Source organism: Dama dama, chromosome 11 (genome assembly GCF_033118175.1).
Source record: "Dama dama isolate Ldn47 chromosome 11, ASM3311817v1, whole genome shotgun sequence".
Lineage (NCBI taxonomy): Eukaryota > Metazoa > Chordata > Mammalia > Artiodactyla > Cervidae > Dama > Dama dama.
In genome coordinates, this window is record NC_083691.1 from 100,441,524 (window position 1) to 100,462,049 (window position 20,526).

The following is a 20,526-nucleotide window of genomic DNA, read 5'->3' on the forward strand; positions in this document are numbered from 1 at the left end:
AGACTTAACAACAACTCAGGTTGTACATTTTTTTTAAGTCAGCACTGGGAACAAGAAAGAGCTCTTGGGAATTAAAAATGAGAAAACAAAATGACAGACTCAGAAGAAGGGTTTGAAAAGCACGTGGAATCTTCCATAAAGCAGCCTGAAAAGGCCAAACTGGAAAAGAGAAGAGAAAAGCGGATAATGAGCGGTCCACTCCAGAGGGACTGAAACTCGACCAGCAGAAGTTCCTGGAAGAGGCTGAGGAAATGGAGGGGGTGTGTCCAAGAGGGGATAAAGGGGAAGGCTGTGATTGTCCAGGTCCTGCTAAGGACCTAACAATGAAGGCAAACAGCCCAAGGTGTGGCTGGACTATCACAAGCCATCTCAGAAAATGGGTGCAATGACAGGATCCTGTGAGCTTCCAGAGAGAAAAACAAAGCCAAACCGAAACTACAGCAATCACAAAATCAGGTCCTGTCCACAGGGTCAGGCATCAGTAGGAAACAGCGTCTACCAGAGCTCTGGTTCCATACAACAGGTCAAACAAGAGTGGGAACGGAATAACTCCCCTGGTGGTCCAGAGGTTAAGTCTCTGCCCTGCAATGCTGGGGACACAGGTTCAATCCAGGGTCAGGGAGCTAGGATCCTATATGCTGCAGAGCAACTAAGCCCACGTGCCACAGTGGAAAATCCCACGTGCCCACAACTGAGACCCAACGGGCCAAATAAATAAATTTAACAAACAAAAAGAGGAAGGACAGAACAAAGGTACTTGCAGGTGTCTAAAGGCTCAGAAATGACCTCCGGTGTAGTCTTTTGTAGGAAATTCCTGAAAGATATGCTTTTGAAAGGAGCTTCTCTGGTGGCTCAGCGGTAAAGAATCTGCCTGCAATCCAGCAGAGGAGGGTTTGATCAGGAAAATCCCCTGGAGGAGGGCATGGCAACTCACTCCAGTATTCTGGCCTGGGAAATCCCACGGACAGAGGAGCCTGATGGGCTACAGTCCACGGGGTCACAGCTGTGCTTCAGACACGACTGGAGCAAATGAGCACAGCACCTCCCGAGCTTTTGCAGAGAAAGAAAAGCAAGGAAGAAGACGAAGGAGTCCAGAACCAGAAGACCCAACCCAGGAGAGAGGGGAAGAGGTCCACAGAGGACCATCAGTGCCATGATGACGGAGCTGGTCAGAGGCTAGGCAGATGTTCATTGAGACGACTGCAAAAGAGTCAAGGGTGAATTACTGGTAAGGTCACAGTTCAGTTCAGTCACTCAATCGTGTCCGAATCTTTGTGACCCCTAAGGACACCAGGCTTCCCTGTCCATCACCAATTCCCAGAGCTTGCTCAAACTCACATCCATCGAGTCGGTGATGCCAGACACCAGCCAAATGACTGTTAACTGTAGGCAAAAGAAAAATCTGTGCAGGCAAGGGAAACGTAATCACAGTTCACTGACAGGCTCAGCTGGGGAACAAATTCACATCAGGGGAAAACCAAGAGTGCTTATCCAATCTGAATTGCATAGTTCTGGAAAGCCAGGGGATGGGCAAGGGGTGTGTGTGGGGGAGACCCAACTCCTCACTCCTGCAGAGCCAAGGGACAGCATCTAAACTGGGCAGCTGAGAAGCAGCAATAAAAGGATACTATTAGGCAACAAGGAGACAGATAGTGACAGGCAGCTAAAACAAAGGAGGTGCGTCTGCAGGTGGTAATTGCTGTTTTTCCAAAGCACGCCCTATAAGTCTACTGGAGCCTGAAGGTCTTGTGTGTGTATAAGTGAAGAAAATGAAGATACAGGAAAGGAGAAATGGTGTTATCTTTCTTTCACTTTTTTGAGATTTAGATATATATATTTAAATAGCATATACATACTTTGATATTACTTGTCCACTGAGTGTACATATTTTAACAAAGGATAAGAAATCTGGGCTTCCTTGGTAGCTCAGTGGTAAAGAATCCACCTGCCAGTGTGGGAGATGTGGGTTCAGTCCCTGCCAGGAAGACCCCACAGGCCAAAGAGCAGCTAAGCCCATGCACACAACTGCTGCGCCTGTGCTCTAGAGCCCAGGAACCACAACTACCGAGCCCATCTGCAACCACTACTGAAGCCCAGGAGCCTAGGGCCCGCGCTCTGAAACAAGTGAAGCCTCTGCAATAAGAAGCCTGTGGAGTGCCGTTACAGAGGATCCCCTGCTCGCCACTAGAGAAAAGTCTGTGCAGCAGTGAAGACCCAGAACGGCCAAAAAAAGTCTATATAATCCCATGAAGTGCACATGAGATTAAGGTATACTTACTACGTCAAAAGTGGGTGTTTGTAAGTTACAGGTATTTAGTACTTTCCAGAGTGTTCTTTTAATTAAAAAATATTTTAACACCATTTCAAACATCAGTTCATTTTCCCAGTGCAAAAGAAGGCTGTTCACGTCAACTTTGTGGTCGTCGTTGTCTCTAAGTCAGGTTCAACTCTTTTCGACCCCATGAACTGCAGGATGCCAGGCTTTCCTGTCCTTCACTACCGCCTGGATATTGCTCAAACTCATGTCCATTGAGACGGTGATGCCATCCAACCATCTCATCCTCTGTCTCACCCTTCTCTTCTTGCCCTCAATTTTTCTCAGCATCAGTGAGTCAGCTCTTTGCATCAAGTGGCCAAAGGACTGGAGCTTCAGCTTCAGCATCAGTCCTTCCAATGAACTTTCGGGGTTGATTTCCTTTAGGATGGACTGGTTTGATCTCCTTGCAGTCCAAGGGACGCCCAAGAGTCTTCTCCAGCACCACAGTTCCAAAGCATCAATTCTTCAGTGCTCAGCCTTTTTTATGGTCTCACTTCTGCACACGACTACCGGGAAAAACCATAGCTTTGACTATACAGACCTTTATCCATAAAGTGATGTCTCTGCTTTTTTTTGTCTCTGCTTTTTAAGATGCTGTCTAGGTTTGTCATAGCTACCATATCAGTAAACTCTACTTAACATGTGTCTTATCTCAAGAATATACAAAAAGGATTTGAATCGTTGTAAATATTGATAAGCAGATCTGACTTTCTGGGTTCTTTGTCTTGTTTTAAAATATTCAAAAAAATAAAAAAAATAAAATATTCATGTATTTATTTTCATTTTTGGCTGCATTGGGTCCTAGTTGCCCCACAGCATGTGAGATCTGAGTTTCCTGACCAGGGATCGAACCCACGTCTCTTGCATTGGAAGGTGGATGCTTAACCACTGGACCACCAAGGAAGGCCCCTGACTTTCGGTTTCACGGGCGTGTTGAGACGTTTGGTCTGAAGCGGCGAGGTGGGCTGAGTGTCCCCTCACCCCATCCCCTCCAGATCCTTCCTGACCACAGGGGTCCCCACTGTGGTGCACCCGGGAATAGGCCCTGCCTAGTGGAAGGTCCCTGAGAGGTACACCCCAAGAAGGCTTCCTAGAGCAGAGCTCTGATATCAAGATCCTGAAGGTGAACAATGAAGGTCGTCACGGTCAACAAACTTCCCTGGAAGGAACCTGAGGAATTAATTTCATGCCAGAGATGCACAACCTTCTAAGGTGCCGAGCAGAAGGGGATCAGCACCAGCATCCCCAACTCAGCGACTGCAGTGCCCCCAACAAGACCCACCATCGACCGCTTCAAAGGGACCACGGTGAGAGCAGCGGCCACAGGAGCTTGACAGAGACCGTCCTGACACCCGGTACCGTGCCAGGGCCTTGCTACGCGGTCTGGTCATCCGACCTCTGAACAAGAGAAGCCCTCATCAAAGCCCTGGCTGGGCGGGCCACACAACTGCTTCTGGCACTTCCCTCCCAGGAGCCTCAGGTGCCTCTCCCAGGACATGCGAGAACCTGGTCACGGTGGAGGCTGGGGTGGGGCCAGGGAGGACAGTGAGTTTTCCCTGTTGACTCCTTTGGACCGACTGTAATTTTACCATGTGCAGGCAGAACTGAAAACAGAAAAGCTGAAAGCACTGTGACTTCACAGGCACATTACAAGTGTGGTCCAGGGAGGGTGGGGCCCCTGTGGTCACAGAGCTGGCGATGCCCTTGGGCCGCCCCGCCCGGCCCGATGTCAGTGAGCCAGGCTGGATGCGAGCATAAAGGGAAGCTGAGCGGAATCTCGGGCTATTACCCTGGCCGGTCCAGGGGCTTTCTCTCTCACTTTCCGGTCAGCTGCCCTTGGCCTTGGAAGCCGAGCTGGGTGGTTATTGATTAAGCCCGGCTCTCAGCAAGGTTTTCCTCTCCAAAGAGGTTTCAGCTTTTTGCCTGCAGCTATTTTTAGGGACCTGGGCTCCGCGGCTGGGGCCTCTCTCAACTGATGCTGTGTGGCCGGGTGTCGGTGGGGCCCATGTGCTGCCTGCTCAGAGCCCAGGCAGGGCCCTCCTGGGGGCAGGGGGCTGCTTTCCCAGTGGTGGGGAGCACGAGCCTGCCTCACATTGTGGCTGGCATGACCCCCAAGCCTGTTCAGGCAGGGATGCTCTGCCTATTTGGGGGCAAAGGGGTAAATTCTGGGCGCAGACCTCTAGTTAAACCTTGCTCCCTTTTCAAATGCAAATTTCCATTGGGTCACTACCACCTCAGTGCACCGTGGCTTGGCAGGGCTGGAAGGAAAGGCTGAGAATAGGATGGCCAGACAGCAAACTCGAATTACCCCGACTTCAATCAGGCCCAGGGCCAGCCACGCAGAGTCCATGTGTTTCCTGGGTGACCCATCGGGCCGCTGACACCAGGGTCACGTCTGAGCCTCTGGACGGCCCCGAGGGGGTGGTACCACATCTGGGAGATGCAGGAGCTGGGGATGCGGGAGGGGTTGACAGGGACCTACCTCAAAGCGGATGGCCCCGTTCCCATCGGCGTCGAAGGCGTTGAAGAGGAAGTGTGCGTAGGTGGTGGCATCTAGGGAGACCAAGCGCGAGGCTGGGAGTGTCCAGGCTGCCTGGCCGCCCATGTCCCAACCCCAGGCTGCTCCACTGGGCATTCCCGCTGTGTCCTGGGCTGGAGTGCCCCCTTCCTACTGGATGGAGGCAGCACCAGGCAAGGAATGGTGGGGAGGATGTGGGGGGGGGCTGAGGGTCCCCTCCCTATAAAAGGGAAGCCCACACTCTGCGGGGCAGCCACAGGGAAGCGGGGACTTCGGGAGGAACCGTGGGCCTTGGACTCACCTCCCTGAGGGAAGAACTGTGAGTAAATGAGTTTGAACGTGTCTTCGTCCACCAGGCCTGTGGGGCACTCCTGCAGTAGGAAGGGACTCCTCTCAGTGACCCCAACCACCCTGCCCTGCACCCCGACTCCAGGGGGCCCGGCCTCTCTCTTCCCTCTGGCCGATGCCTGCTGTGCAAGGCACTGCTGGGGTCCCCAGCCCAAGGCAGGGGAAAGCCCAATGGAGTGGGCATCATGGGAGGGGTAGGCGGGAGGGGGTGGCAGGACCCCTCACGCTAAGTTGGTCTGTCCCCATGTTCCTCCATTGCACCAGTACTGAGACACTCATAAAGGTAGTGCCTTCAGAACAGTGATTCTGGGCCCTGGCCCTCCCCACAGACAGCTGTCCCACAAAACATGAGCCCCATAAAGACGCTGAGGTATGCACTGTGCCATGGGGAATTTCCAGAAGGTCTGCCAGCACCCTGGAGCCAGGAACAGGAGAGCCAGGGGATCAGGGCCAGCCCTGGAGGTGGGGGATGTGGGGCACTCACGTTCTTGAAGCCCCTGTAGAGGCTCTGCAGCTCCTTCTTGGTGAACTTGGTCTGTGCCTGCAACTGGTCAAGCCCCTCTGGCTGGTGGCGCACTGCGGACAGCTCCAGCTCACTGTCGCTGCTATCTGGAGGGGGACACAGACCCAGGAGGGTGGAACATGTGGCCCTGCCCCCATCTCTCTCCAGTGTGGGTGCCAGGCTCCGGGTGGAAGTAGGGGTGGGGAGACTCTCCTTGTGTGACCACCATGTACGGCTGCCCAGGCTGTGCACTGCACAAACGGACCGGGCTGCAGCGTAACAGCACACTCAGTTGTGCCCCCTGGTCTCTCTGCTGCCCTGCTCCTCACACAAAATGGGCCCTCCCTGCTGGGCTCACCTGGAGCATGCCCACCCTCTCAGCCATGAGGTGGGATGGGGTGGGAGGTGGGAGTGAGTCTTATACTGGAAAGGCACTAAACAAGGGGAGGTGGAAAGGAAAAAGACAGAGACAAGTTACAGGGCACCTCGACCTTTAAGACCCAACTCCTGGACCACCTCCTCCATGCAGCCCTCCCTGAGTTCCCCCAGGAACGCGAAGGGCCCCCCTCTTGCTCATCACACTGCTGCTTGGCTGCATTTCATGTCCGGGCTTAACTCACATTTGGGTAGAAAGTCACATTTCAAGTTCTCTGTCTGTAGGGTAGGGACCAGATCTTTTATTTAATCACAACACATCAAAATGGACAGCAGGGTCACATGGACATGGATGAGAAAGAAGAAACCCAAACTATCCCTATTTACAGATGACATAATTATCCATGCAGACAGTTTCAAAGAACATACCAAAAAATCCTCTAATAAATGAGCTTAGCAAGGTTACAGGATACCAAGTCAATACAAAAATCAATCACAGTTCTATAGAAAACCTGTATACAGCAACAAAGACCCAGTGTAGCCAAAAATAAATAAATATATAATTTCAAAAAATGGTCCATATGAAAAAAAAATCAGTTACATGTCTATTGATCAACAATGTACCATTGGAAACCAAAATTCTAAAAACTTGTTATACTAATTACAATCACCCATCCCATAAGTGAAGTAGGGAAAATAGACAAAAATATTTAAAATATAAATAATTATATTATATATATTTTAATGTAAAATTTATATATATATAAATTTATATATTTATATAAAATTATATATAAAAATATATTTTATATAAAATATATATTTTATATAATTATATAAAAACATAAAAATAGAAATAATATTAAATGATAATAACAAACAATAGAATGATAATATAAAATGTAAAAATAAATAGGTAAAACAATCTAACAAAACATGCACATAATCTGTATATTGAAAACTACGAAATGCCGATAAAAGAAATCACAGAAGATTTAAATAAGTAATGAGACACACTGTGTTCTCAGCATTATAAAGATGTCAGTTATCTTCAAAATGATTTACAGATTGAACATAATTCCAGTAAAAATCCCAGGACAATTTTTTGTTGTTGATGTAGACACAGTGATTCTAAAACTTATGTGGAAAGGCAAAATAAATAGACTAGATGAAAGAAAAAAAGTGGTAGAAATCAGTCTACCTGGTTTCAAGACATTATACAGCTATAATAATGAAGCAAGTGTGCTGTTGGAGAAAAGACAGACACACAGATCAGTGAAGCAAAATGGGGAACCCACATAAATATGACTGAGATGACTTTTCACAAATGTGCAAAAGCAATCAATGGAAAAAGTTTAATTTTTTTCAACAAATGGTGCTAGAAAAATTGGACATCCATGCACTCAAAAAATGAACTTTGACCTAAATCTTATTTCTTATACAAAAATTAACTCAAAATGGAGCATACATTTTTAAAAGTCAGATGTAAAACTATAAAACTTTTAGAAAAAAAAATAGGAGAAAGGCTTTATGGCCTGGATTTAGCAAAGAGTTCTTAGACATGGCACCAATAGGCACTTATAAAAGAAAACATTGAAAAACTGTACTTCTTAATAAGAAAAGTTCTGCTCTGTAAGAGACATTGATAAATAGAAAGGGAAACTACAGATCTGCAAATCAAACTTCTAACAAAGGATGTTCAGAATATATAAAGAACTCTCAAAATTTATCAGTAAGAAAAAGTACAACTCAAATTAATATCAATAAATGGGTTAAAAAAAAAAACCTGATCAAACACTTCACCATAGAGGATATACAGATGGCAAATAAGCATGAGAAAGATGTTTAGCACCATATCCAATTAAAGAAATACAAATTAAAGCCACGATGAAACACCACTGCACACCAGTAAGAATCACATGCTAAGTCGCTTCAGTCGTGTGACTATAGCCCGCCAGGCTCCTCTGTCCATGGGATTCTCCAGACAAGAATACTGGAGTGGTTGCCTTGCCCTCCTCCAGGGGATCTTCCCAACCCAGGGATTGAACCCGTGACTCTTATGTCTCCTGCATTGGCAGGCGGGTTCTTTCACTGAAAATACGGAAAACAAAGCTCCATTGACCCTACTTTCCTCTCAAGCCGTTGCTTTTTTCTCTCCTTTAACTCACCATCTTCACCTCCTCTCCTCTTAGTCTCCCTTGATCTTGCTTCTGCAGGGCCTGTGCCCGGCCATTGCAAGCAAACTGCTTTTCTTAGATCGCCAGTGATCTCCGTATTGCTAGTCCAGTGACCAGTAGAGTCATCTAGATTCCTCAGTCATACAAGGACAGCGTGAGAACGAAAAGCACAGTGACCACACGGATGAACCTTGAGGATATCACACTAAGTGAAGAAGTCTAAAAGACGAATGCTGCATGATCTCAGTTATATGTGGAACCTAAAAAAGCCACACTCAAGGAAACTGAGCGTAGGCTGGCGGTTGCCAGGAAGCAGAGGGCAGGGGTGGAGAGATGTTGGTCAAGGGGTACCAGCTTCCGAGTGTGAGATGGATAAGTTCTGGGGAATCTAAGCTACAGTATGGTGACTATAGTTAGCAATACTGTACTGTACCCTTGAAAGTTGCTAAGGGATAGATCTTTTAAAATTATTTTTTAAATTAAGTAATTAAGTAACTATTGGCTGCATTGCGTCTTAGTTTCAGTGTGGGCTTCAGAGCTCGTGGGCTTCAGTAGTTGCAATGCATAGACTTAGCTGTTCCGAAAGGCATGTGGGATCTTAGTTCCCCGACCAAGGATCGAACCTGTGTCCCCTGCATTGCAAGCTGGATTCTTAACCACTGAGGAGTAGTTCTCCAATGTTCTCACCACCACAACAAAAAAATGGTAATTATTTGAGGTGACGGATGCATCAGCTAACTTTATTGTGGGTGATCTTTACATAAGCTTACATAATGTTAGGTGTTAATTATGGCTTAATATAGCTGGAAAAACAAATGAACAAAAAGAAAATTATGTGCCCATTTCACTTTGAACATAGATGCAAAATCTTAAACCACATTAGGTAAATTAATCCAACCGAAATTAAAAAAAAAAAGTACACCAGGATCAACAAGGTTTTATCTATAAGAGTGTAAGGAGAGAAAATCATATGAAAATCCTAATACAGAAAAAGCATTCGATAAACATCCACATCTATTTATAATTAAAATAAACAAGCAAAAACTCTTAGCAAACTAGGAACTTTATAAGGGAACTTTATAAACTTGATGTGGCTTATATTTGTAAAACAAATATTTCTTTACAGAAAATACTAGGTTTAATGGCAAAGGCTCACACACATTTTCTTTAAGATTTGGGACAAGCCAAGGTTGGCCACAGTTACCACTAACTGATGTCTGGCCAATACTCTAAGGAAATTTTGAAAAAGGAAAAAAACAAACAGAAAAACCCCAAACAGTGTAAGAGTTGGGAAGTATAAGATAAAATTAACACTATTTATAGATGACATGGTCCCTACAGGGACCAAAAGAATCAATATACACGAGAGTTCAGTGTAGGTTGTCAGATGTGAGATTAATTTATGAAAATCAATAGCAATTTTCTACAGCAGTAATAACCACCTAGAAAATACAATAAAAATAACATTCATAAGAGAAATAAAAACTAAAAAGTATTGAAGTATTAACCAAAACTCGAAGAACCTCTATAAAGAAAGCTAATCTGAATAAATAAGACATTCCATCTTAGATATGATTATAATAACATTATAAAGATGCTATTTCTCCTGTGATAAATTATAAATTCAACACCATCTCAATCAAAAATCCAGCTGAATTTTTGAGGACTTTGATAAATTTACTCTGAAATGTAAAGTAAAGAATTTAAAAATCCATAAGAATCTAGAAAGGAAGAGTAAAGAGAGAGTTTTCCCTATTATACACTAAAACATTTATAATCACTGTAATAAGAATTGTGTGCTTGGTACAAGAACAGACAGACACACTAGCAAACAGACCAGAGAGCTCAAAAAGAGGCTGAGGTATAGCGGGACCTTCCCAGAAGCTTTGGGGAAAGGCCAGTTGTTCAGTATAATAGACGGCGTTAGGAAAACTGACTCATCATATAAAGAAAATAAATCATCATATAAAGAAAATAAATACCACGTGCAAAAGCGAGCTCCAGATTAACTAAAGATAAAACATGAAAAGTGAGCTCTAGAGTTAAAATAAAATGTAGGGCTTTCCTGGTGATCTAGTGGTTAAAAATCTGCCTGCCAATGCAGGGGACATGTGTTTGATCCCTCGTCTGGGAAGATCCCACATACCACATGCCATGGAGCAACTCGGCCTGCATGCCACAGCTACCGAGCCAAAGCTCTAGAGCCTGCAAGTTCCAACAAGAGAGTAGCCCTTGCTTGCTGCAACTAGAGAAGCCCACTTCCAGCAAGAAAGACCCAGTGCAGCCGAAAATAAATAAATAAATAAATAAAAATAAAATGTAAAACAGTATCTTGCCAACCTAAAGGTGGGGGAAGATTTCTTAAAACTTCAAACCAGAAAGGACAAAAATTGATGAACTCCATCACATCAAAGGACTTCTGTTCAACAAAGGGCACCATGACCAGTGAGGAATGCTTGACACAGTGGGAGGAGACAGCAGGCAATATTTACAGCCGATGAAAGAAGAATGTCTAGAACTGATAAACATCGGAAAAGGAAACCAGAGAAATGAATAAGGACGTGAAAGACGGCACAACCTCCTCAACGAACAGGAAATGAAAATTACGATGAGAAGACCACACCTTCTGATCGACAAGAAACAATAATAATGAAATAAGAAGAGTCACAGGAGAGGAATAGATCAATGGTCATTTTTTAAACATGCTGGTGACTGTGTAAATTGGTACAACCATTGTGGAAAACCACTTGCATTTTCACATCTGCATACCTTAGAAAAGGCAACCCACTCCAGGATTCTTGCCTGGAGAATCCCCTGGACAGATGAACCTGGCAGGCTACAGTTCATGGGGTCGCAAAGAGTCGCACATGGCTGAGCACACACAACAAATCTTAGGGCACGGTAATCCTCCCTGGGGTATACATGTCAGAGAAAATCATTGCCCAGGGGTCCCTAGAGGACTCCACAGTAATGATAGCCTGAATCAACCAAATGTCCATGAAAACAGAGCAGATAAATAGATTGTGCCCCCACGGGAGGAAAAGTTACACTGCAGTGAAAAATGAATGACCTATAACACAGAGCAATGTGGGTAAGTCTTAGAAGCAGTGTAGCTGAAAAAACAGTCCTAGGAGACCATGATTGCAATTTTTTTTTTTTTGGTATAAGATTCAAAACCAAGGGGAATTCCCTTGTGGTTCAGTAGTTAGGACTCCATATTTCCACTGCAAAGGGCATGGGTTTGATCCCTGGTTGGGGAACTAAGATCCCACATGCCATGCAGTGCAGCCAAAGAAAAAGAAAAAGAAAAAATTCAAGAATAACCAAACAATATATTCACAGGGAGACACAAGAGATAACATTATGAATAAGAACAAAAAAATTAGGAACGACAAATGCTGGTAGCAACTTCTACAGGTGGGAGAAGAGAGGGACTCAGAGAGGCAGGCTGGTGATGTTCTAGTTCTAGGGGGAGAATGGGTTCACTAGGGATCATTATATTATTCTTGGTGACTCACATATCCATCCTCACATATGCATTTAATGTGTTATGTTAACATTCTTGGTCACTCAGTTGTGCTTGACTCTTTGTGACCCCATGGACTGTAGCCCGCCAGGTTCCTCTGTCCATGGGATTTTACAGGCAAGAATACTGGAGGGAGTTTCCATGCCCTCCTCTGGCGGGTATTCCTGACCGAGGGATGGAACCCAAGTCTCCTGGGTCTCCTGCATCGCAGATGGATTCTTTACCCACCAAGTCATCGGGGAAGCCCATAATGCATTTAGTACAGGTTAATTAAAATATTTAAAAGTAATTAGAGTCCCCAGAGCAAGAGAGGGGCGAGAGAGAAAACACCTTTGGTCTGGATGAACCAATGGTGACTTGGAAAATAAGCACAGCTACCCCAGGAGAAATAGTTAAAGGATACACACAGGAAATTGACAGATAAGGAAACAGAAAAAGCTAATAAACATGCACATCGGTGTTTAAAGTCATGAGTAAGAAAAATGCATCTGACAAAGATGAGAAAAAAAAAAAGTTACACCCAATGAACCTGCAAAATCAGCAAGTTCCTTACAGAGCCAAGCCTCAGTCAGGAGATGTGGGCTAACTTCTTCCCGAGCTCCGGACTCACCTGCCTGCTTACCACCTGCAAGTGGAAACCCAGGAGGTCCTTAGATGGACCAAACCCAAACTGAGCTCCTAATCTCCCCCTGCAAACCCACTCCACCCACAGCCTTCCCCGACTCAGTTGATAGCAACTCCACCCTGTGGATGCTCTCACCAAAAGCCTGGGCACAGACCTTCCTCCCAGCCCTCAGCCCCCTGCAAACCCTGCCAGCACTCCCCTCAACCTGCACCCGCCTCCGAGCCCCCCTCCCACCTCCCCTGGCCCTCCCCGGCAACCATCTCTCCTGCCTTGTCTTCCTGCTTCTGCCCTGCATCCTGCTAGTCTATTTTCCAAACAGGGCTGGAGGAAGCTGCTGAAAACATATCCTCAGGCCCCCTCTGTGCAACAGCCTCCCCCCAGGCTCTGAGTATAAACACAGAAGTCCGTAAATGGCCAATAACTGTGCTCCCTGCCCCCCGGCTCTGACCTCATCTCCTGGGTCCCTCCCTTCACCGCTCTCTGGATTCAGCCATGCTGCCCCTGCTCAAACCCACCAGGCCCACTCCGTTGCTGTCCTCTCTGGCTTGAATGCTCTCCCTCGGAATCCACACTTCCTGCTTTCCTCTGCTTGACTGTTACCTCCTCCAGGGTGTCATGCGCGCCACCATTCCTATCTTCCCTCATCTGTTTTACTTTCTTCATTTGGCCATGACTTCCTGGCATATACATATTTCTCTGTTTACTGGTGTGATGGACAGAATTTTGTCTCTTCCCACAACTCTTATGTTTTGGTTTTGTTTTAATTGCACTATTATTGCATGCATGCCTGTCTGACTCTTTGCAACCCCATGGACTGCAGCCCTCCAGGCTCCCTTGTCCATTGGATTTTACAGGCAATAACACTGTGGGTTGCCATTTCTGCCTCAGGGGATCTTCCCAACCCAGGGATCAAATCCCAGTCTCCCATGTTCCCTGCACTGGCAGGCAGATTCTCTACTGCTAAGCCATTGTGGAAGCCCAATTTTTAAAAAAATAGCATTAATTTTTGGCTGTGCTGGTTCTTCAATACTGTTCCCCTCAGCAGCAATGAAGCTGGGGCAAGGGGGGGCTACTCTCTAGTTGGGGTGTGTGGGCTACAGCAGTCAAGGCACACGGGTTCACTAGTTGCAGTTCCTGGGCTTTGAAGCACAGGCTCAACAGTTGTGGTGCATGGACTCAGCTGCTCCTAGGGAGGTGGGACCTTCCCCTGACCGGGGATTGAACCGGCATCTCCTGCACGGGCAGGTGGGTTCTTTATCCGCGAGCCGCCAGGGAAGCACTTCCCCCTCCACCCACGACTCATATGTTGAAGCCCTAATCCCCAGTGTGACAAGGTCTTTAGGAGGTACTTAAGGTTAAATGTTAAAAGAAAAAAAAAAAACACAAAAAAGCAAAATGACTGTCTGAGGAGGCCTTACAAATGGCTGTGAAAAGAAGAGAAGCGAAAAGCAAAGGAGAAAAGGAAAGATATACCCATCTGAATGCAGAGTTCCAAAGAGCAGCAAGGAGAGATAAGAAAGCCTTCTTCAGTGATCAATGCAAAGAAATAGAGGAAAACAATAGAATGGGAAAGACTAGAGATCTCTTCAAGAAAATTAGAGATACCAAGGGAACATTTCATGCAAAGATGGGCTCAATAAAGGACAGAAATGGTATGGACCTAACAGAAGCAGAAGATATTAAGAAGAAGTGGCAAGAATACACAGAAGAATTGTACAAATAAGATCTTCACGACCCAGATAATCACCATGGTGTAATCAGTCATACTCACCTAGAGCCAGACATCCTGGAATGTGAAGTCAAGTGGGCCTTAGGAAGCTTCACTATGAACAAAGCTAGTGGAGGTGATGGAATTCCAGTTGAGCTATTTCAAATCCTGAAAGATGATGCTGTAAAAGTGCTGCAGTCAATATGCCAGCAAATTTGGAAAACTCAGCAGTGGCCACAGGACTGGAAAAGGTCAGTTTTCATTCCAATCCCAAAGAAAGGCCATGCCAAAGAATGTTCAAACTACCGCACAATTGCACTCATCTCACACGCTAGTAAAGTAATGCTCAAAATCCTCCAAGCCAGGCTTCAGCAATATGTGAACCGTAAACTTCCAGATGTTCAAGCTGGTTTTAGAAAAGGCACAGGAACCAGAGATTAACTTGCCAACATCCCCTGGATCATTGAAAAAGCAAGAGAGTTCCAAAAAAACATCCATTTCTGCTTTATGATTATGCCAAAGCCTTTGACTGTGTAGATCACAATAAACTGTGGAAAATTCTTCAAGAGATGGGAATACCAGACCCACCTGATCTGCCTCCTGAGAAACCTGTATGCAGGTCAGGAAGCAACAGTTAGAACTGGACATGGACCAACAGACTGGTTCCAAATAGGAAAAGGAGTACGTCAAGGCTGTATATTGTCACCCTGCTTATTTAACTTATATGCAGAGTACATCATAAGAAACACTGGGCTGGAAGAAGCACAAGCTGGAATCAAGATTGCTGGGAGAAATATTGATAACCGCAGCTATGCAGATGACACCACCCTGGCAGAAAAAGTGAAGAAGAACTAAAAAGCCTCTTGATGAAAGTGAAACAGGAGAGTGAAAAAGTTGACTTAAAGCTCAACATTCAGAAAACTAAGATCATGGCATCTGGTCCCATCACTTCATGGCAAATAGATGGGAAAACAGTGAAATCAGTGTCAGACTTTATTTTTTTGGGCTCCAAAATCACTGCAGATGGTGACTGCAGCCATGAAATTAAAAGACGCTTACTCCTTGGAAGGAATGCTATGGCCAACCTAGACAGCATGTTAAAAAGCAGAGACATTATTTTGTCAACAAAGGTCCATCTGGTCAAGGCTATGGTTTTTCCAGTGGTCATGTATAGATGTGAGAGTTGGACTGTGAGGAAAGGTGAGTGCCGAAGAATTAATGCTTTTGAAGTGTGGTGTTGGAAAAGACTCTTGAGAGTCCCTTGGACTGCAAGGAGACACAGCCAGTCCATCCTGAAGGAGATCAGTCCTGGGTGTTCACTGGAAGGACGGATGCTGAAGCTGAAACTCCAATACTTTGGCCACCTGATGTGAAGAGCTGACTCACTGGAAAAGACCCTGATGCTGGGAAAGATTGAGGGCAGGAGGAGAAGGGGACGACAGAGGATGAGATGGTTGGATGGCATCACCAACTCAATGGACATGGGTTTGGGTAAACTCCAGGAGTTGGTGATGGACAGGGAGGCCTGGCGTGCTGCGGTTCATGGGGTTGCAAAGAGTCGGACACGGCTGAGTGACTGTACTGAACTGAAGGTTAAATGAAATCCTAATTAAGGTGGGGTCTTAATCCAAAACGATTTGGTGACCTTATGAGAGGATGAAGAGTGATTTCCTTTCCAAAAGGAGGGGAAGGAAAAGTCACGTGAGGACACAGCAAGAAGGTGACTGTCTACGTGCGGAGAAGAGAGGCGTCACCAGAAACCAACTCTGCTGGCACCTTGACTGGGGACTTCTAGCCTCCAGAATTGTGGGAAAATACATTTCTGTTGTTTAAGGTCCCTGGTCTGATATTCTATTAGGCTTCCCTGGTGACTCAGATGGTAAAGAATCCACCTGCAATGCAAGAGACCCAGAATTGATCCCTGGGGCAGGAAGATGCCCTGGAGGAGGACATGGCAACCCACTCTAGTACTCTTGCCTGGAGAATCCCCTGGACAGAGGAGCCTGGCGGGCTACAGTCTATGTTATGGCAGCTCAAGGAGAACAAGCCAATTGGCCCTCCTGTCTGCTCACAGCTCACCCAGTCTGGAGCAGGGCCCCACGCAGTGTGGGAAGTGCCCTGTAACATACGCTGGGTCGGATCCCTCACAGCTCTGTTTTCTTGGGTGGGTCCACGAACTACTGACTGGGGTGTCAACTTTTTTTTTTAATTTGGCTGCACCAGGTCTTAGCTGCAGCATGTGGGATGCTCTAGTTGTGACACATGGATCTAGCTCCCCGACCAGGGGTCAAACCTGGGCCCCCTGCATTGGGAAGCAAGAAGTGTCAGCCACTGGACCACAAGGGAAGTCCCTTGGGTGTCAGTTTTAATGTCTCCAGGCCCTGGGCCTATCTCTTGAAACAACATTCCCTGTTGCTTACACCTGTTGGGCAGGGGACGGGTGAGGAATCAGAGAGAAGCGATATTCCAAGAATCAGGTACAATGACAACAGGGTCAAAGGGCACCCCGGGGAGGGGTCCAGGGTATGCCAAGGGGTATGTGAGCAAGAGAACCACCTAAGAGCCAAGGAGAGGGAAGGGCTTGTCTGATCTCCATTCCAGAATGGCCTCTCTGGCCTCGGGTGTCAAACAAAGTGACATAGAGAGGACAGACTGGCGAGAGGTGTCAAGAAGGAAGCCACTGACCCTGGCTACCAAGTGGACCGGGGCAAGGTGGTCCTGGGCCTAAACAACCACCCGCACGGCTTTCCTCACCACGCTGAGTAGCCCTGTTCGGCAAAACCATGAAGCTAGCTTGCCTCTACAGTCTCCCTTGTGCTCAGCCCTCCCCCTCCCTCTCCAAGGGCTAGTCTGGGAGCATCCCCTCTCCATCAGGTATTCGTGATAACCAGGGGATCAGCAATACAGATTTCACCTCTTTATCAAACAAGCATTTTGTCAAAGGCATGAAAGCATAAGGCTTTAAAAGAAAATTGTTTTATGGTTGAATATTCCATGGTTGTTTGTGCTAGTGGCAAAGAACCTCGCTGACAATGCAGGAGATGTAAGAGATGTGGGTTCGATCCCTGGGTCAAGAAGATCTCCTGGAGGAGGGCATGGCAACCCACTCTAGTTTCTTGCCTGGAGAATCCCATGGACACAGGAGCCTGGCAGGCTACAGTCCATAGGGTTGCAAAGAGTCAGACACGACTGAAGTGACACATTACACACGCAAAGTCGTACCATGGTCTGACAGGTTACGAACCAGGCTTTCTTCCCGTCGAGTAAAAGCCTTAGTCCCTGTCCCGTGACCCCACTCAACACAGCCCCGCCTGCAGGGGCTAGGGAAGGGTGGCTCCGAGTCTTCAGTCCTTTGAGCTAAGGAAACAAGGTACTGGGCGACGGGCAGCCCCGTGTATGACCACCCCCCACCTGGCTGCCCTGGCACCCCTGTGAGGCTCTGCACTACGACGCTTCCCTGCCAGCCAGTATCCGGCTTCACTCCCCTTTGCAGCAAAGCTCCAAGCTGCTCTGTCCACACTTGCTGGTTCCAATCCCTCTTGAACCCAGAGGTTGGTCAGCCTGCCCTTGGCGCTGCAGCGCCTTCCTGCAGTGAATGGGCATGACCAGCCCAACACTTGGAACATGTCGGAACTGGCCGAGGGGGCACTGGCTCTGCCCACAGGCAGACCAAACCCCGGAGGAGGCTGTCTCCACATGGGCACTCCCCATCCTCCCCCTCCCACTCTTCTCCTCACCCATCTACGCAGGCCCCCACAAGCTGCCAGCTCTGCCTCCACCCCATCCACAGGGACCTCCCCTCCGAGGGTGTCTCCCAGGGCCACCCTACGGGGAGGGCCAAGACCCAGCATTTCTGGTGTTCCAGCCTGGTATACAATGGGTGCCCCGTAAGTATGGCTGAACATGGCATACGATTTATCTAGACTCCACACCTGCTGCTTGCAGTGCTGGGCACACCCTGGGGCCACAAGTGTATGGACACAAGTGCTTGCAGCCTTTGGAGGGGTCACCGTAAGTGGGGACAGGGATACAGAAAATTCCAGGACAGTGTCATCTAATACAACCCTGGGGCAGGGATCCAGAAGGGTCAGGGGGAGTTCCCAGGGGGAGAGGGTGCTTCTAATCCCATTCCCCACTGATAGATGAGGTTCCCACTTACAGACAAGGAAGCGGAGCTCAGACAGGAATAGTGATTTTCCCAAGTTATATCAGCATGTCAGGGGCCACGTCAGAGCTGAAAGGCAGCTCTCCGAGCCCCTGGCCAGTGCTCCTTCTAAAACAAGGTTTCTCAACTTTACCACTGACATTTGGGTCTGAGCATTCTTTTACAATTTTTTTTTTTTTTTTTACTTTGCGGCCACACTTCGTGCTATGTGGGATCTCAGCTCCCTGACCAGGGATTGAACCCACACCCCCTGCACTGGGAGCACAGCGTCTTAGCCACTGGACCGCCAGTCCCTTGGCCTGAGCATTCTTTGTGGTGAGGGGCTGCCTGGGCCTTGCGTGATGTTTAGCGGCATCCCTGGTCTCTACCCACTTGATGCCCCTGGTACCCTCCCCATCAGTTGTGGCAATCCAGAACACCTCCAGACACCACCAAATGTCCACTGAGGAGCAAAACTGCTCTCAGTTGAGAGCTACTAGTTAGAACTTGGAAAATGTGGACTGAGATAAGACAGGCAGCAGCCCAAGTCAAGCCTTGGGCCACAGATGTGGACGACAAAATCCGGTGTCTGGGCCAAGCCAGCCTTACCAGTGAGCACCAAGCTTACGGGTCCAGGCTCACTTTTTACCAGGGTGTCCACACTCATGAGATCCGCTTAGATTTGTGTCCCGTTGGTAACTTTTTCAAGGTGCTTCAGCTCACCACACCCCTGGGGGGTGCACTGCTGCTGCTAAGTCGCTTCAGTCGTGTCCGACTCTGTGCGACCCCATAGACGGCAGCGAGGTGTACAGGGGGGAACATTCTATTAGTATCCTCATTTTCTTGTCGCTGTTAAGTTGCTAAGCCGTGTCGGACTCTGCGACCCCATGGACTGTAGCCTGCCAGGTTCCTCTGTCCATGGGATTTCCCAGGCAAGAACACTGGAGTGCGTCACCATTTCCTTCTCTGGGGGATCTTCCCGACCCAAGGATCGAACCCTCACCTCCTGCACTGCAGGCAGTTTCTTTACCACCGAGCAACCTGGGAATCCGGGAGACCGAGCCTCAAGAAGGCTTGACGCACCAAAGTCGCCCAGTGAGCTAGTGGCCAAGCCAGGCTGGAACTCCCCGTCAATGGAGTCGCCTAGAGACAGAGACTGGTTGGACAGACAGGAAGGTCTTTCAACTTCTGCATCTACTTCTAGAAGCCTGTGTCCCCAGAACTCAAATCCATTAGTTCCTAACAATCCCCAAGGGCACCATAACTCTGGTCTCTTACAGATGAGAACTACAGAGGCTCAAAGAGGACAAGAGACAACATCCAATTAAGTGCACGTATTCTTGGGGGGCGCCCTCTTCTCGTAGTGCCAGCTCACATCCAGGCTGGGGCCCAAGGGCCTGGGCTCCTCACAGCCCATGACAGTCCCTTAGGCACTGCCTGGCCAATGGGCCCTTCCAGGCACTTAGCTGGCATCATTGCCATCAACATGGACCATCTGGTACTCAGAACTCCCTTCTGACATAGGAAGAGGTGGCTGATCTGAGTGAGAGGATGTTTTCAACCGTGACTCAATTCTGCTATTAAGAGTAATCATCCTCTAATTATTGGTGATAGCCATGGTTCACAAAGTTTGTGCATTTACTACACACCAAGAATGATCCTGAGGGCATTAGCACCTTCACTTAACTAGTTCAAAGTCTGCTGCAGCCCTTCGGGCAGGCATTATTATTGGCCTCCCTTTATAGACAGTCAGGCCAAAGCTCAAACAGGTTAAGGGGCTTTACAGCCGGTATGTGTGGGTGATAGGAGGTCCGAGCTCAGGGATCTCCGGCTGACTCTGAGGCTCCGTGCACCTCCCACCGCATCGAGACCCCAGAAGTCAAAGGGCATGAGTGGACAGATGTACCAAAAGAGACAAACTGATGAGAGCCAGAAGTGGGCTCCACAGGAAGCCGAATAAACCACCTGTGCTCTGACACGTCTGACCCACCCTGTGAACAAATCCCTTCTTAAAATTGCAAAGGTAAACTTCAAGCTCCCAGAACCACAAGCATGCGAGGCTCCCTTAAGAAGACTCTATAGTGTCAATAAAAAGTAGAGTGAGGCTGGCTGGTGCTCCCAGGCCTTGGTGGTCCCAGGAGGGCCCAAGAAATGGAGGAAGAGTAATGTAGGGGCCTCAGATTCCTGAGTACCAAATGCCCCCCTGCCTACTATGGACTCCAGGTGGGGCGAGGTAGGGGATGGGGGTGTGCTAGTGCATGCAGGGGGCATGGGCTCTGAGGGCAC

General features: G+C 47.7%; 1 protein-coding gene across 2 annotated transcripts in view; it reads right to left on the reverse strand.

Moving 5' to 3' along the window:
• The window catches only part of KCNIP3 (potassium voltage-gated channel interacting protein 3), a 97,319-nt gene that overhangs the window by 6,516 nt on the left and 70,277 nt on the right, over nt 1–20,526 (reverse strand). For both annotated transcript variants that reach the window (XM_061156334.1, XM_061156335.1), the window contains 3 exons: nt 5,668–5,792; nt 5,137–5,206; nt 4,800–4,870 (listed from right to left, as the gene is read on the reverse strand). In XM_061156334.1, the coding sequence (XP_061012317.1) occupies nt 4,800–4,870; nt 5,137–5,206; nt 5,668–5,792 (266 nt within the window). The remainder of the gene's footprint in view (nt 1–4,799; nt 4,871–5,136; nt 5,207–5,667; nt 5,793–20,526) is intronic.